Source organism: Penicillium arizonense (assembly GCF_001773325.1).
Source record: "Penicillium arizonense strain CBS 141311 chromosome Unknown PENARI_contig003, whole genome shotgun sequence".
In the NCBI taxonomy this organism is placed as follows: domain Eukaryota; kingdom Fungi; phylum Ascomycota; class Eurotiomycetes; order Eurotiales; family Aspergillaceae; genus Penicillium; species Penicillium arizonense.
Genome location: NW_019173280.1, coordinates 1,876,455 through 1,891,320, shown reverse-complemented (window position 1 = coordinate 1,891,320; position 14,866 = coordinate 1,876,455). Strand labels below are relative to the sequence as shown.

General features: G+C 50.1%; 5 protein-coding genes across 5 annotated transcripts; 3 read left to right on the top strand and 2 right to left on the bottom strand.

Annotated features, from left to right (window-relative positions):
* Positions 1-265: 265 nt before the first annotated feature.
* PENARI_c003G05074 (fungal specific transcription factor domain-containing protein) lies at positions 266-2,255 on the top strand (the record flags this gene model as incomplete). Its single annotated transcript, XM_022628355.1, has 5 exons — positions 266-340; positions 442-776; positions 855-1,371; positions 1,454-1,954; positions 2,010-2,255. The coding sequence occupies 5 exons, from the start codon at positions 266-268 to the stop codon at positions 2,253-2,255; spliced, it is 1,674 nt and encodes a 557-aa protein (XP_022491767.1).
* A 753-nt stretch (positions 2,256-3,008) lies between these two features.
* PENARI_c003G00129 (opsin family protein) lies at positions 3,009-3,917 on the top strand (the record flags this gene model as incomplete). The annotated part of the gene is made up of 2 exons (XM_022628005.1): positions 3,009-3,134; positions 3,189-3,917. 2 exons carry the CDS (start codon positions 3,009-3,011, stop codon positions 3,915-3,917), a joined length of 855 nt encoding a protein of 284 aa, XP_022492056.1.
* A 1,554-nt stretch (positions 3,918-5,471) lies between these two features.
* PENARI_c003G06932 (uncharacterized protein) lies at positions 5,472-7,985 on the top strand (the record flags this gene model as incomplete). Its single annotated transcript, XM_022628481.1, has 2 exons — positions 5,472-6,207; positions 6,259-7,985. 2 exons carry the CDS (start codon positions 5,472-5,474, stop codon positions 7,983-7,985), a joined length of 2,463 nt encoding a protein of 820 aa, XP_022492027.1.
* A 470-nt stretch (positions 7,986-8,455) lies between these two features.
* Positions 8,456-10,570, bottom strand: PENARI_c003G07745 (uncharacterized protein; the record flags this gene model as incomplete). The annotated part of the gene is made up of 1 exon (XM_022628541.1): positions 8,456-10,570. The coding sequence occupies one exon, from the start codon at positions 10,568-10,570 to the stop codon at positions 8,456-8,458; it is 2,115 nt and encodes a 704-aa protein (XP_022491994.1).
* A 1,908-nt stretch (positions 10,571-12,478) lies between these two features.
* On the bottom strand, positions 12,479-14,549 carry clf1 (putative cell cycle control protein (Cwf4); the record flags this gene model as incomplete). The annotated part of the gene is made up of 2 exons (XM_022628597.1): positions 12,479-12,709; positions 12,762-14,549. 2 exons carry the CDS (start codon positions 14,547-14,549, stop codon positions 12,479-12,481), a joined length of 2,019 nt encoding a protein of 672 aa, XP_022492030.1.
* Between the last annotated feature and the right edge of the window lie 317 nt (positions 14,550-14,866).

The window sequence follows — 14,866 nt, the reverse complement described above, 5'->3', positions numbered from 1 at the left end:
GATTCATAGATAAATCAAAGACCAGCCAATATAAGAGACCGATAAGATCTGATACCAGTAGAATGGAGAGTTTACAAGAGGAGAAAGTTAAATGCCGATGAAGATTTCCAAAATATATATTTTGAAGTGCTTGCTGGAAAATTGTTGTGACATGTCTGAGATTAGGCAGACAAAGCGCGGTGAGGTTGGCCCCTCCTGTCCTGGAACGGCCCCCAATCCCCCAGGTTCTCCATCGCAACAGACAAACCAGTCATGTCATCCAAAGATGCAGAAGAAAGCTCGATTCCTGGTGCGACACGGCGGCAGCGCTCTGGTCCCGCGTGTGATGAGTGCCGGCGGCGTAAGCTGCGCTGCGATGGACAACAACCTCAATGTGGGATTTGTCGAGAAACAGGGATTTCATGTGAAGTGACACATCGCGGAGCCCGAGGCCCCAAAAAGGGCCACTTGAAAGCCTTAAAGAACCGAGTCGTGCACCTAGAGGCGATGTTGGAAAGTCGCCTCCCAGATCAGCAGCTTCAACGGGATCTCCAGGGATCTCAACACAGCAGCGACCCGATAATCCCTGCTTCGCCCGGTGTTTTGGCAGATTCCGGGCTTCACGCCGCTGGTGAATGGCCACAAGAGCCTACAAATCTCTCGCAATCAGGGCGCGCAGCGTTGTTCGATGGCCACACCTCGGACTTGGTTTCTTCCTCGCTTGAATGGTCATTCCCGCCTGCTTTGACAGTTTCAAACACTCAGTTTCCGCCCACGGACTTCCTGCATGATGAATTGTAAACACAACTTGAGAGTTCTTCGCACGCTTCTATTGCGGCAAAAAGCAGGGTACATGGCTAACATATCCTCTCCAGAGACCAACTCTACTTGGATCGTGTGCACCAGTCAATACCGATCATTAACCAACGACGGTACCTATCATGGTCTAAATCCAGCTCAAAAGCACCATCGCAGAAATGTCTGCAAAACGCCATGTGGGCTTTGGCCTCGCTGCTGTCAGCTCAGTTCCGCGAGATGATAGAGCCACTCTACCAGAAGACAAAACAGACACTCGAGTCCATTAGTATCGAAGGCAACGACTACAACGTCAACACAGAACTTGCTCAGGCATGGGTTCTTGTCGTGATATTTGAATCTATGCGAACTCACCATCGGCAGGCTTGGATGAGTGCCGGTCGGGCATTCCGCCTGGTGCAGGCTATGCGCTATCATGAGATTGACAGACCCACTGACAAGGGAGGCCCGTCCTCTCCCCGAAATGGTGACTTTATCCAAGTCGAAGAGAGACGCCGGGTGTTTTGGATGGCTTATTTCCTCGATCATGTCATTAGCATGCGCGATGACTGGCCTATCACCTTAAATGAACATGTGGTAAGGATGCCAATACCTCAATTCAAGTGAGTGGGAGCTAGTGGGTATTTTACTGACGTATTGTCATTGCCGGTGATTTCAGATCTGCACCCGACTGCCTGCTCTAGATTCAGACTTCCAAAGCGGCAACCATGAACTTGGGCTCTTTTTATCCGAAGCCATGACCCAGCCTACTCTGAAACTAGGTTCATCCTTCAACGAATGCCTCATCTTAGCTACGATATGTGGTCGCACTCTACTTCAGATCCAACAATATCAAATCTCCAAGGCATACGGAGATACGCTACTGGACTCGACTGAGCAGCGGCGCTGGTTGGATAGTCTTCTTACAACGAGACTCCAAGCTCTGTCACAATATTATCCATCACCTATCAAGGCCTACGATCCTCTTCTTCTTTTTGCCAATATCTTAGGTCAAGTTACAGTTATTTATTTCTGCAAAGCCATGATGGAGTCAATGCCAGCATCTGCCAACCCGCTGCAAGGGGATGCTGAATTCTCTGATTATCAAAATCGAGCGTTAGAGGCTTCCACTACCATCATCCATCTGGCGACAACCCTGTGTGAACTGCCTATTGCCAAGGTAGGTAACATAGGCTAGTGAGTTTATGATATACTACTAACATTATTCTCTCTAGATCCATCCCTTGATGCCCATCCCTCTCTTTTCCTGTGCCGAGTTCCTCTACGCCAATATGCATACTAGTGAATCATTTCAACTCAGAATCCAGGAGTTGTTTTACATATTCCGTCGGCTGAAGAATGTCAATAATCATGAGAAAAGTTACCTCGACCTGTTACCGAAGTCGTGCATTTCAAAAACCACTGAGATGTTAAATAATAGTGTGCAGGGGAGTACTCCGGACCAGTTCATAGGATCGTGATCTAGAAAATATTTTGAATATGGTGATATGGAAGTATAACCTCAAAGCTGTTATGACGATACTGTTCGTGTGCTCGTGCCAATCCTCGAGGACCCTATTTTCAGACATGTACAAAACCAGCAGTCATGGGCGCTCTTGCGTGTTTCCAAAACTAGCTTCATTAGCCTGTAGTGTACGATGGCTTCATTCCTTCCAAGATCCTTCAAATCCCGAAGGAACGTGTCTATCCGACGCCGTTGTTATGCCCGAAATCCGTTGAGGCTCGGAGAAATAGATTCGGGGAAAAGTTTCGAGGCTCAGCCAATCCGGTTGCTGCATCAATAAACTATTCGCCGAGCTCCTTGCCGATCGTCAATAAGCTCTATTTAAGTAAGTTACGGTGTTTGGTATTGGATTATTCATCTATATTGTCCCTTGTTTAGGGGCAACTGTAACGAAGCCTTACAAACAACTTTGTCCCGAGAAGCTCCACCCATCGGGCTGATCCAGATGCCAGCTACAATGGCCTACCAGGTATGCACAGCATCACTGGTCTATCAACACTGTTGTATTGAACCGGATCGGATATTCGGTCTCTACAATTCCGATGTTTGAATCACGTTATATTGTGCTCTAATGGTTGTTGGGGCCGTTCTTATAAGAGGCGACATCTCTCCGTTTTGATGCTCAAGCAACCCTCCTTGATCATTTCCAAGAACCTCTTTCAACGTCTCAGTGGAATTAAGCTGTCAAAGTCATTTTGTAAACTGCACAATGAGTCTCATCGGTCGAGCAAACGATGTTTTCCAAGTCAACCCCGTAACAGGGGTTGATGAAGCACTCTCTATACATGGATCTGACTGGCTATGGGCTGTGACAGCCATCTATATTGTCTCCTTTGTAAGTTCATTTCTTACTATAGCCGCTCTATCCCCTAACACATACGATCTCCAGATCGGCCTCCTAGTACTCTCCTTCGCAGCAAAAGAAAGCGAAAGAGTTTTCCACTACCTATTCACTTGCGCCTTAATGGTCGGCGCCATGACCTACTACGCACAGGCATCCAATCTAGGCTGGAGCGCTGTCGAGCAAGTCGACAACGTCGGAAACGGAGTAATCCGCCAAATATTCTATGCCAAATACATCAACTGGGTAGTCGCCTTTCCTTCGCTTGCTCTAGCAATGGGTCTAATCTCGGGCGTGTCTTGGACCACCATCGTTTGCAACATTGCTATATCCTGGATCTGGGTTATCAGTTACCTCGTGGCGGCATTTACACCCTCAAGCTACAAGTGGGGGTTCTTCGCCTTTGGTACATTCTCATGGCTTATCCTTGCTATGAGTACTATCAATGAGAGCCGTGAGGCTGCTGCTTTGTTGGGGATTCAACGTGACTATATGGTGCTTTCGGGGTGGTTGAATCTCTTGTGGTTGCTTTATCCTATTGCATTTGGATTGACTGATGGTGGGAACCGGATCGGTGTGACTGGTGGTTTTATTTTCTTTGGTGTTCTCGATATACTCACCGTTCCAGTGTTGAGTTTTGCTGTTTTGTTCTTTGCTCGAAACTGGGATTATCGCAAGTTGAGCATTGCGTTCAGTGATTCCCGTCCAAGCCGAGAGAGTGAGAGTGAAATCAAGGAAGCTCCCCGGGCATCCTCCGATATTGCCTCCACTGTCTGACTACTGTTCGGAATTTTGTTTTGGGAGTTTTGGTAAGCTTCTTCCTATGTGGAAGGAGTCTGCGAACGCTATCAGTGGGGGCCTTTGCTATCTTGGCGTCAATCCCCGCATGACTATGGAAAGACTCTGCGAGGGATTGATTCTGATTGATTGAACATTGATGTTTGATTTACAAAGGGAATGGTATAAGAGTGTAGCCCGAGGGCTACGAGTGGCTATAAAGACCATGTTGTTCCTAATACTTTTTCGTCTATTTCGCGGTCTTGCAAATTTCTCATAGATCAAATTGAACAATGCACTTAACTACGTCCAATGTTTATTCCTCGTTCCTCTACGGAGCTATTGCTCTCAATGTAGGCCCAGGTTGAATCTTGTCTTCTATAAAGCCCTACTAAAGCAAAAACGTTTAGAAAGTAAGATGATATAGACTTGCTCTTCGGTTTGCGATAGGGGGTCTAAAAAACGGTCTAAAAAACGGTCTGTCCAATGGTGTTAAAACATTTGCTATGTCACTATACTAAAAAGAGACAACGTGAAATACACATACTACGCCTTCCCTAATAGGCTTAGGCAGGTGGAGAGGGGGTCCTTTTAACATTGCCCTTGGTAAATCGGACAATACTCGCATTGTGAATATTCCCCTGGGAGAAGATACCAATTCGGCGTATGCTATCTATGATGGAAAGCGATTGACTAAACTGGCCGTGATGAATTTGCGGGCTTTTAACCAGACTAGGGCGGGAACTCGTCCAAATAGTGCTTATAGCTTCCATGTGCCTGCACGTCATCGCAGCGCTAAGGTGGAGCGTTTGATTGGTCCGGGTAGTGACGTGCTTGTTAATATTAACTTTCGGGGGGATTTCCTATATTATGCATTGTGTCGGGGGATGCCCGTGTCTGTGCATGCTTTGGAGGAGGTGGCTAGGGTTCGGGATGGTGTACTGACTGTTGAGGTTCCTGAATCTTCTGCGGTTCTTCTTTCTTTGGATTAGATTTGGTTGGATATACTTGAGGCTCATTTATCAAGCAAAGACAAGTACTTTCAATGAGTATACGGTGTCTCTAAGCTAATACTTTCTTGATTTTATATTGATTTAGCCCTCTTATACAACGTGGATTATTATATTTAAGGACATCATGCTCTGTCCTTAATAATGAGAAATTTAGGGCTGAAAGACAGAAGCTCACTAACTTCCGAGTTGTATAGGTTCGGGAACACACAGCTTACCGCGGGAAGGGTTAAATAACATTGGACTACGAGAAAGGCCCAGACCTAATGCAAGTGCGTCAAATATAAGAACCCTGACGGTTCATATGTAGGCCACCCCTAAGTCACCAATCAGCACAGCCACTGCTCTCCACAAACAGACTATAGACGCAGCTAACGTCCGCACTGCCCATTTGGCCCCCAACGAATACGGTTCAGCCGCAGGAAAGCTAACAGACGACTGCACCCTATAACTCCTCCTACCCGCGCTACTTATGGCTTTCCGTTAAGATCCAGGGTCCCGGCTCTCGACTCCGCTCTCCCATCTGTGTTCTTTCCACCTCACAATGGCGGAGTCGCGCGAGTCGCAGCATTCGCTGCTTTCAGGGGACTCGCTGGACAATCCACCGCAGCGGTCCTGGGGTCCGCTCGGTCGCTTATCCTTCGAGCAGGACTATGTTTACCATGCGCACGAGCGCCGGTCCGAGGATGTGGTCCACGATGTCGGGTTGGGTATTTCCAATCATTCCGGAGATACTATTCCTCATTATGAGCGCGCTTCAATGGATAGTTCAGCGACGACCACGCCTCGCTCTATTCCTAAGGCTCCGCTGTCTCCGCATTCTCCCACGAGATGCCCTAATCGCGCGACGGTGCTACAGAAACGGCTTTCGTGGATCCCTTTGACGATCTTTGTGCTGGCTCTTTATGCTACTATCTTTTCGGGGATTTACCTCGCTATTGCGCTTCGAAAGCCTCGATGGAATGGTATCTCCAGTGAGGGGCCCATGGTGCCGTCTACGGCTAATTTGTTGAGCGCGTTCTTTGCAAAGACAATTGAGTTGGCCTATGTCACCGTTTGTGTGGCGTTTTTGGGACAGGTGCTTAGCCGGCGGGCTTTGATGACCGATTCTCGAGGAATTAGTATCTCCGATATGAATATGAGGGCCTGGATCATGCAGCCGGGCTCGATGATTGTCCATTGGGAGACGCTGCGGTATTCTGCGCTTACTTTCCTCGGTGCTATTGCGCTTGTCGCAACATTCGTGGCGATGCTATACGGTACCGCCGCGCAAGCGTTAGGTATACTTCTTCTCTCACAGCAATAAACCACGGAACACTAACTTATAAAAGTCGCACCCAAACTCTCCCCCAGTCCCGTCGAACCAAAGGTCCTTCAAGGCAAAGTATCCGCCAGCTTCGGTAACCCGTATTACCTCGCCTCCAACTGTGAAACTCCAGTCACAAACGCAATGGACCCGGACGACCGCAACAACACATGTCTCCAAATTGAACACGTCGGCCACGCCTATCACAACTACCAACAATGGATAACAAAATGGAGCTCCCTAGTCGCGAACAACAGCGCAACCTCAACAAACCTCCACAACCGCCCAGAACCAACTGGCTCCCTCTGGGACAATACAACAGTAACAGGCAGCTGGATCCAAATCCAAAACATAACAATCCTCTCCAAGAAACACAAAAGAATGGTCAACAACATAACAATGGCAATGCCCCACGGCGGTATCACAGCAGTAGCAATGAACCCCCTAAACAAAATAAAACAGCCCAATTCAGCCTCAGCATCCGGCGAAGGAAGATACACCCTAGACGCCTCCGTCCCCTCCCCAGCAATAAACGTCCTCTGCGCAGGAATGACCAAAAAAGAACTTGAACCGCTAGTCTACGCCTCCTGGCCCGGCGGCGACAAGTTCAACCCAACATCCTGGAGCGTCCAACCTCCAGACGACATCCCCCGCACCCCATCCTGGCTCAACAGAACAGTCGTCGACACGCTCTTCGAATTCGGCCCGGAATACGGCCAACGCCCACCAATCTTCGGCAAATACCCTAAACCCTACAACACAATCCTCAACACGACAGGTCTCTGGCCCGCAAATTCCATCTACCTCCTCGGTGCATCGCCACCGAATACGACAAACCCGCCGTACGTGCTCTGCGCTCTCCGCGCTAAACTAACAGGCGTCTGTTCGACGCGCTATAACGCGGCATCCAGCGGGGCATTCCTCAGCGCGATATGCGAGCAAGGCAATAATAAACTGCAATATGACCGCCGACGTGCAAGCCGCGGGTTTATAGAGGGTTTTTGGGAAGCCGATTATAAAAATGTTGTGTCGGAGTGGGCGAAGGCGTTGAGTCTCGGTGCGGGTGTTTCGGACGGCGAGGCTAGTAATGCCCGACTGCTTATGCAGATGATGCCAAAGTATGATGTTGAGGAAGAAAGCTTCTCGCTTGATCCGCGTATGCCTTCTATCGGGGAGGGGTTGGCTGTTATGGCTGGGAGTACGTTGATTCTCAGTTCGCAGGATGCGCCGTTTGTGCAGGGGTGGAATTATAGTGCTGATAATGGGAATGTGTTGGATGAGGGTGTTTATCAGTTTTTTGATGGGGAGGTTCAGGCTGTTGGGTACGCTTCTGGCTGGACGGAGCGGTGGCAGGGGGTTTTCTATGTTATTTTGGTGTTTGCGTTTTTGACGAGTGCTGTTTGTTTGGGCTTTGTGATATTTGAGGCCCGGGGCCGGCAGATTACTGATTTTACGGAGCCGCAGAATTTGTTTGCTTTGGCTGTTAATAGTCCGCAGACGGAGCAGTTGAAGGGTGCTTGTGGGTGTGGGCCATGGGGGAAGCAGCTTAAGGAGAGGTGGTTTATTGGGATGGAGGAGGAGGATGAGCATTATTATATTCGGAGTAAGATGGAGGGGAATACGCCGTATCTTGGCGCTGAGGGGAGGCTTGAACAGATGGAGGTTGATGATGGGGGCAAGGTCTTGAGTCCTGCTGTGGATGAGTTCCGGAGGGTGTCGAAGAGGAACTCGTTTTTGGCGAGGTTTTATTGACGGGGATTGGTACGATGGTATGACTATACGGGACTATAGAAGTAATCCTTAATATGCTGCAATTGAACATATGTGAATATACTGCATGGCTGGAGCATGCGATGGATTTCAACAGGGACCTAATAGAGCCAGATATGTACAGAACAATGCAACGCCCATTTCGGAGCTAAACAGGTGAACCAACACGGAGACGCAGAACAGGAACTGTGGTATAACGCTAATGAATCGCTCATACACACAGACACAAGACGAGAATTCTAGATGCGACGAAAATGCAGCACTTCAAATGCAACGGAAAAGAAACTTTTGCAAAGACACCGATAGCCATGGAGACGCCATCAAAGGAATGGAGAGAGGTAGGAGATATGCACAGAGGAACCTGGCGAGGTGAGGTATTGTGGTAGAAAAGAGGGAATGTGAGAGTTGGAGAGATTGTCTCCGAATGACTGTAGGATGAATTGGGAGAAGTATCAACGATCAGCTTGAAGATTGAGCCAGCTCATATCTGAATTGACGTTGTTACTCCGCCCTTGCATCGGCAGCTCGTCCATATCCTCTGGGATGATCGCGCTGGATCTCCGTACTTTTGAATTCCTTGTCTTATCGACAAGGCCTGTGTATGACGAGGTACCGGGCAAATCGCGCGTGCTCGAGTTGTAGAAGCTGTTGCTGTAGTTGCTGCTGCTAGGTCGTCCCAGCCAGCTAGAGTGGCCGGCACCTTGCCAATTCTCGTCCCGGTCACTTTCTGAGGCAATACTGATTGAGTCTGCAGAGGAGATTCGTGCCGACTGGCTCTCTGGAATGACAAGGCTTCGGCCGCCTATTTCGGAGGTGTTTTCTGTGGTTGGGCTGGCGCTCATGACACGGCCCAAGGGCTTGGGTTGGTCGAGGAATCCCAGGTTCAATGGTGTCAGGTTTGACATTGGCCAGGCGCTTCCGCGGTAGTCTGACTTGGTGTAGACGGAACTCATGGTCGAGCGATCAGACGCCATTCCAGCCAGGTTGGTGGTGGTGGTGTTATCTTCAAAGTACTTGCCCCATCCTTCGTCCGTGCTGCGATCGCCAGGCTGGTTGCCACGGCTGGGGTCTGTACCTCCTTCCGTTTCATCAGTGTTGACACTTGATGCGCCAATGGCATCGCTGGAGGGAATCGTGGAGAGCGGGCTGCTCTTGCGGGGATGAGACAGTCCGTAACCAGTCGCATTGGGTGGCTTGAGAGATTTCTCTCCGTTGTACCTTCCGGTCATAATAGCCAGTGAGTCTGTCGAAGCGGCGGCGACTGGAACGGGAGACCTTGCCATGGGATAGGCGCCTTCGGTCAGGGGTTCTATGCCCTGATCCTGGAAGCTGAGTCGGTCTTTGCTGTCGCCACCAGCTTTGCCGGACTGATGCTGTTTCTTTTGCTTTTCGCGTCGAATCAGGAAAAGAAGGATAAGCAAGATCAAGCCGAATCCGAGGACGCTTCCAAGAGTTGCACCAAGTATAGTTTTAGCGTGATCACTCAAACCGCCACCGGCAGCTGCGGCAGAAGTGGATGAGGGAGTGGCCGTCGCGGAGGTTGATGTCGAAGTGGTTGAAGTAGCTGTCGGGGTAGACGACGTGATTGACGACGTAGTGGATGGCTTGAGAACATTCTGATCTCCGCTTCCATAGAACAATTCCGTCGCATTCACCCAACCATTCGAGGTCTGGTTGAAGATCGCTAATGAATCCTGACCCCCACCGTTGGAGAGAACAACCATATTTTCTCCCTGGGCGAGAGCAAAATTTGACCAGCTGTTGGAGGGAGCTAACGTGTTGTTGTAAGAAGAATCCGTCAGACTCCTCTTTCCAATTGTAGTGGCTGGGCTCTGCAGCTTTCCCTTGGAGCTGAGTAGGTAGCTAGAAACACTATTGGGCGAAGTGTTCATGGTAAACTCCTCGAGAACGATGTTTTTCTCAGAGTCGGAAACAAGGGTACATCGAGAGTTAGTTGGAATTGCAGAGGGAAGAGTCGCCTCCGAGAGAGTCCAGCCTTTGCTGTCTTCAGCGTCATAGATGTGAACAGCCGTGTTGGTGGCAGAGCCTCCAATCATGGCGATTTTAGAATCACTCCAGGGCAAAAGAATGGGCTCATACAAAGCGGGAGCACCCTGATCAAGACCAGAGGTCACGTCGTATGGGGAAGTTGTTGAAATAAGCAAGGTCGATTGAGAGCTGACAGTGCTTCCATCTGTCATACCTGCGTAGACGAGGATCTGGGATGACGAGGCAATGTACCCGGCACCGTGGCCAGTTCGGTTAGCCATCACCTGCGAGGACATTGTCAAGTTTTGCCATTTCTGGTCCTTGAACGAAAACTGTTGCAGGCCATCGTAACCAGCAGGGCCGGTCCCGCCGACCACATAGAACGCCTCATCGCCCTTGGAACCACCCTGTACACAAGCGGGGCCATTAACCGATGTTCCTTTTGGCAGTTCGGTCCAGGTTCCGTTCTCTCGGAGCGGTATTGATAGGAAGTTGCCACGTGAGAAGACATAGAGGGTGTTGCTGTGGATGGTGGAGCAATCGCCCTCGAGGGTGACTTGGGGTTTGGGGACAGTCATTTTGAATCACCACAAGCTGTAGATACCAGACCAGAAACGAGAGCGGGTGGCCAGCCAAAGATCCAAAGACTGTAGAATGAAAGTGCGGCCAGAGCACTATCTCATCTCGACAGTGGTAGAGTAAATGACGCCAATCTGCGAGCTGCAATGGAGTAAAGTGTCGCGATATCGGCAATCTTAATGGTGTGTTTTTGTTCTCCGGGGTGTAATCGTGGTTCCGAGTTCTCTGTGGATCGCTTATCGGATGTCTCGGCGACTCGTACGACACCACTAGAGCAGTGCTTCTGGGATAAATGCTTCAGAGATAGCAATGGGGTTTGCAACTGTGGCGCGTCGGGACGTGTCGGATAAAAATGATCAAAGGTAATTCCAGAGGGTCTGACGTCGGGCGAACCAGTCGAGGCGATAAAGCGATAGTGCGGGAAAAAAAGGAGCAAACGAACGAGGTTGGTGAGAAACGAAAGAATGGCTGTGAGACCGGCACTATCAAACGAGTGCACAGCACACGAGGAATCAAGACAGGAAAAGAGAGCCCTGGAGAGATTGAGACAGGGAGAGAGAAGTCAACCCCCTAACGGAGAAGGTTAGCGGACTGGAAGGACGCCATCCCTTAAGGGGAAAAGATTTCGTCACCTCAATCTCCATCAATAATTGGACTAGTTTTCGGGGGTCTGTGTCTACTTCTCATATTCGGGTTTATTTCTTGTATTTTCTGTGATTGCTATTTGTGCTATTTGCGCACTGCCAGTCACCCCGTATAGCCCAATTGAAGCTATCCGACAGGTGTTTCGAAGCCAAGAGTGAGAGGAGGGTGGGACCAGGGACTTGAGCCCCCTGTCCGATTCTATACATCTGAGACAAACAGCAAGGAACAAACGACAGCCCTGGCAAGAGGGAAGGGGCTCGGACACAATAAACAAAACTGCGTCCAAGGTTCCCCTTCCCGTGTCCGTGGTTGAGTTTGCTGGTGCCATGGATCCTCACGGGCACGCTTGGCTCGTGCTTTCCTCTCAGGTTCGTCTGTTTAGCGCTACACTACAGACATTGCCCAGTAGATACGCTCTCTATAGTCATGAGACAGTATTCGAGTTGATCTCTGTAACGAATAATCTCCGACATCCATAGATACATGTACGTAGATGGCATGCAAATCCGGTGCCTGGTTCGTCCAAGTCTTGGCCCTCGTGGGACCGGATATAGCGGTCTCCTCAGCATAACTGGTTTTATACAATGATCTACAGGGACTAGCTATATGTGATGGAAGACTACCAGCTAGCCATGCTGATTGGCCATGACGTCAATTAAGCTAACGCGGTCTTTGGCAAAATGTAGTATATCACACCTGGGAATATATATCTCGGCACCCACTGAAGAAACAGATCGACCTGAACATAAACATGAACGAATGGCAACTTCGTGGCTGCAGACCATCTCGCACAGAAGAAAGAAACATACAGCTGCATTTATTGAGCCAAGTTCTTAACCCAACCGATGCAGGTACCACCTTCCTCGTGCAACGCTTCAGCAATACACAGCCCGCTGCACAATGATCGCCAGTGGGAGGTGCAGGTTCCGTCGCACGACAGGATTGGATGAGAGATTAGGATGAGTGGCAATCTGTAGATATGAGACAGATATGGGGAGATCCATGGGGCTGGTCTATTTCTAGAGCACTACATATTACACCGAGCTGAACGGAGTTGAATAATTGGCGTATAGATATGCGGGCTGGTGGGAGTGAAATATGGGACACCAACCTGTTTTGATGACATGCAGATTGTAATGGTATTTGGTCTGCTTACTATAACACATGGAAGAAAAGTCCGTCTTCGTGACCGTGGACTTGCAGGAGAGGTTGCATGGACACGATTGGGGATCTCGAAAGCAAAAGAAAATCTATCACGCGCTTCACGACTGTGCTTGCTTCCATTGGTGTGCCTTTTGGAGCAGGCGGGAAAGGTTGGCAGCGGATTGGTCGTCTGCGGGGAATACATAGTCCATGTACTCCTCGTATCGGTCGTCCTCCAACTTGCGGCGCTTCTTGACACGTCTGGGCATCTGTTTTTCGATCTTCTCGATATCCTCGGGCGATCCGTGTGTGTTTTCGAATGAACGCCAAGCATTGAGAAGTTCCACGCGCTAGGAATAAGTTAGCATCGATCATGATGAGTGAGTGATGGAAATGACGTACCTCTTCCTTGAGCTCCTTGTCCTTGAATACCTTGTGTGCCCGGGTGAAGACTGCACGAGCCCGCGTCTTCGCTTCTTCGCTGATCGGCTTTTCCTCCTCCTCCTCCTCCTCTTCTTCCTCTTCGTCCTCCGGCACGTTGACCTCGAACCGGGCGTAGTTGATCCAGACTTTGACGTGATCGGTCTTCTGGAGCAGACGCTCGTACAAGTGGCGGACTCGGTCATACTCGCCTTCGTATTCTTCAAAGTCGATATAGGCCTTCCACACAAGCTCGGGCATATCGAGGGTAGGCTGATCGATGCCTAGCTCGTAGATAGCCCTTGCCCGCTCCAAATCATCCAGACCTCGTTCCAATTCTGCGAACTGCATCCAGGACTGACTGTTGGAAGAGTTCCATTCGATTTGCTTCTCGTACAAGGTCCGGCACCGCACGAACTCGAACAATTGGCGTTCAAGGTTGATATAACCACGGAACAACTTGTCCTTCGGACACATACCAATGGCTTGGCCTAGTGTTTTCCGTGCAGCTTGTAACTCCATCTGTCGGATCTCAAACTGCGCCTTCATGAGCCAAATCTTGGCAAAAGTGAACTTTTTGTGTGGAATCAACCGGAGACATTCCTGATAAATTTGCCGGGCGCGGTCCACTTCTTTCGCCTCCATTTCTTCCCAAACAGCGTAGAAGATCCAGAGGTAGATATAACGGCGCCAGTGCCTCTTCTCTTGTGAGGGAGGAATCTGTGCAATGGCCCGTTCATAGATGTCCCGCACCCGCTCCGGGTCACCCGAGGTCTCCTCCAGGCGTGCAAAGTCGAACCAGATATCATAGTTGCGAGGGTTCTCCTTAAGCTGCTCCTCATACTGCACCCTGCGCTTTGAAAGAATCACATCTTCCACGCCCTCGCGATCACCATATTGCTTCTCGAAGGTTGTGTAGGCCTTGTGAAGGGCCATAGACTTGGACCGGGGGAGTCGGTCTAAGGCGTACTTGTAGATAGCGCGTGCACGCTCATACTCCTTTAGCTTGGCCTCGAATTTGGCATATGCGCTAAAGAGCTTCTCGTCCATGAAATCCTCGCCGAGCGTCTCAATTGCCAAGCCATAAACCTCACGAACCAAATCACTAGTTCCATACTCTTCCTCAAAACGAGCCCATTTAATCCAGTTTCGCGGTTCGGGATGAACAACAGTGAAGCGCTGGAAGACGCCGCGCGCTCGTTCGAATTCACCGTACCGCTTTTCCAGCTTGATGTATGCGCTCCAGGCGCCCTCATCCGGCTCCCACGACATCCACCTCTCAAAGACCTGGCGGGTACCAGGAATGTTGCCCAGGGTCTCCTCCATGTAGACATACTTGTACCACAGCTTGTCGATACGGGGCAAGATGGTCACGGCACGGTCGAGAAGATTTCGGGCGTGGTTGATGTTTCGGGTCTTCATCTCGGCTTCGATGTAACGGATCCATAGTACCACGGAGGTCGAGTCGACGTCCAGCGCGCGCTCGAAGATTGAGCGTGCCCGACGGAATTCCTTCTGTTCGAGTTCCCAGGCGGCATAGCGCATCCAGTTGTTCATGTTAATACGGTTACGCCGCACATAGTCCTCAAAGTCCTTTCTCTTCCGACCCTGGTACTCGTGAAGTTCTTCAAGGTCGGCAAAGCGCTGTGTCGGTGCTTCCAGGCCAGGCTCCTGCCGGTCCACAGCCTCGCGAAGCAACTGCTCCGCAGAGATCTGGATCGGCGCGGCGGCCTTGTTCTTGACCCGGGGAGGGCCACGGGATGCCTCCATTGTGATGGGTTCGTATCAACCGGTGCTGATATCAAAGTATTGGTCTGCGGTCGAGGTGTGGAGTGAAGGTCCCGTACGATAAATTTGCGACGAGTGCAAGATGTGAGAGAAAATTGAAAGACGAAAGAAGCTTCACCAAAATTGCGCGACCAGTTATCCCGGAGCTAATTCGCGAAGTGTCTCACGCCCAAGTCACTGACGAGAGTAGCTTGGTCTGCAACTCTGAGAATCCGCGATGAAATCGCAGAACTGCAGAGTTGGTCGCTGTCGCCACCCGCGCAGCTCTCCCTGACTAAGCGCTTTTCCATCCTTCCATT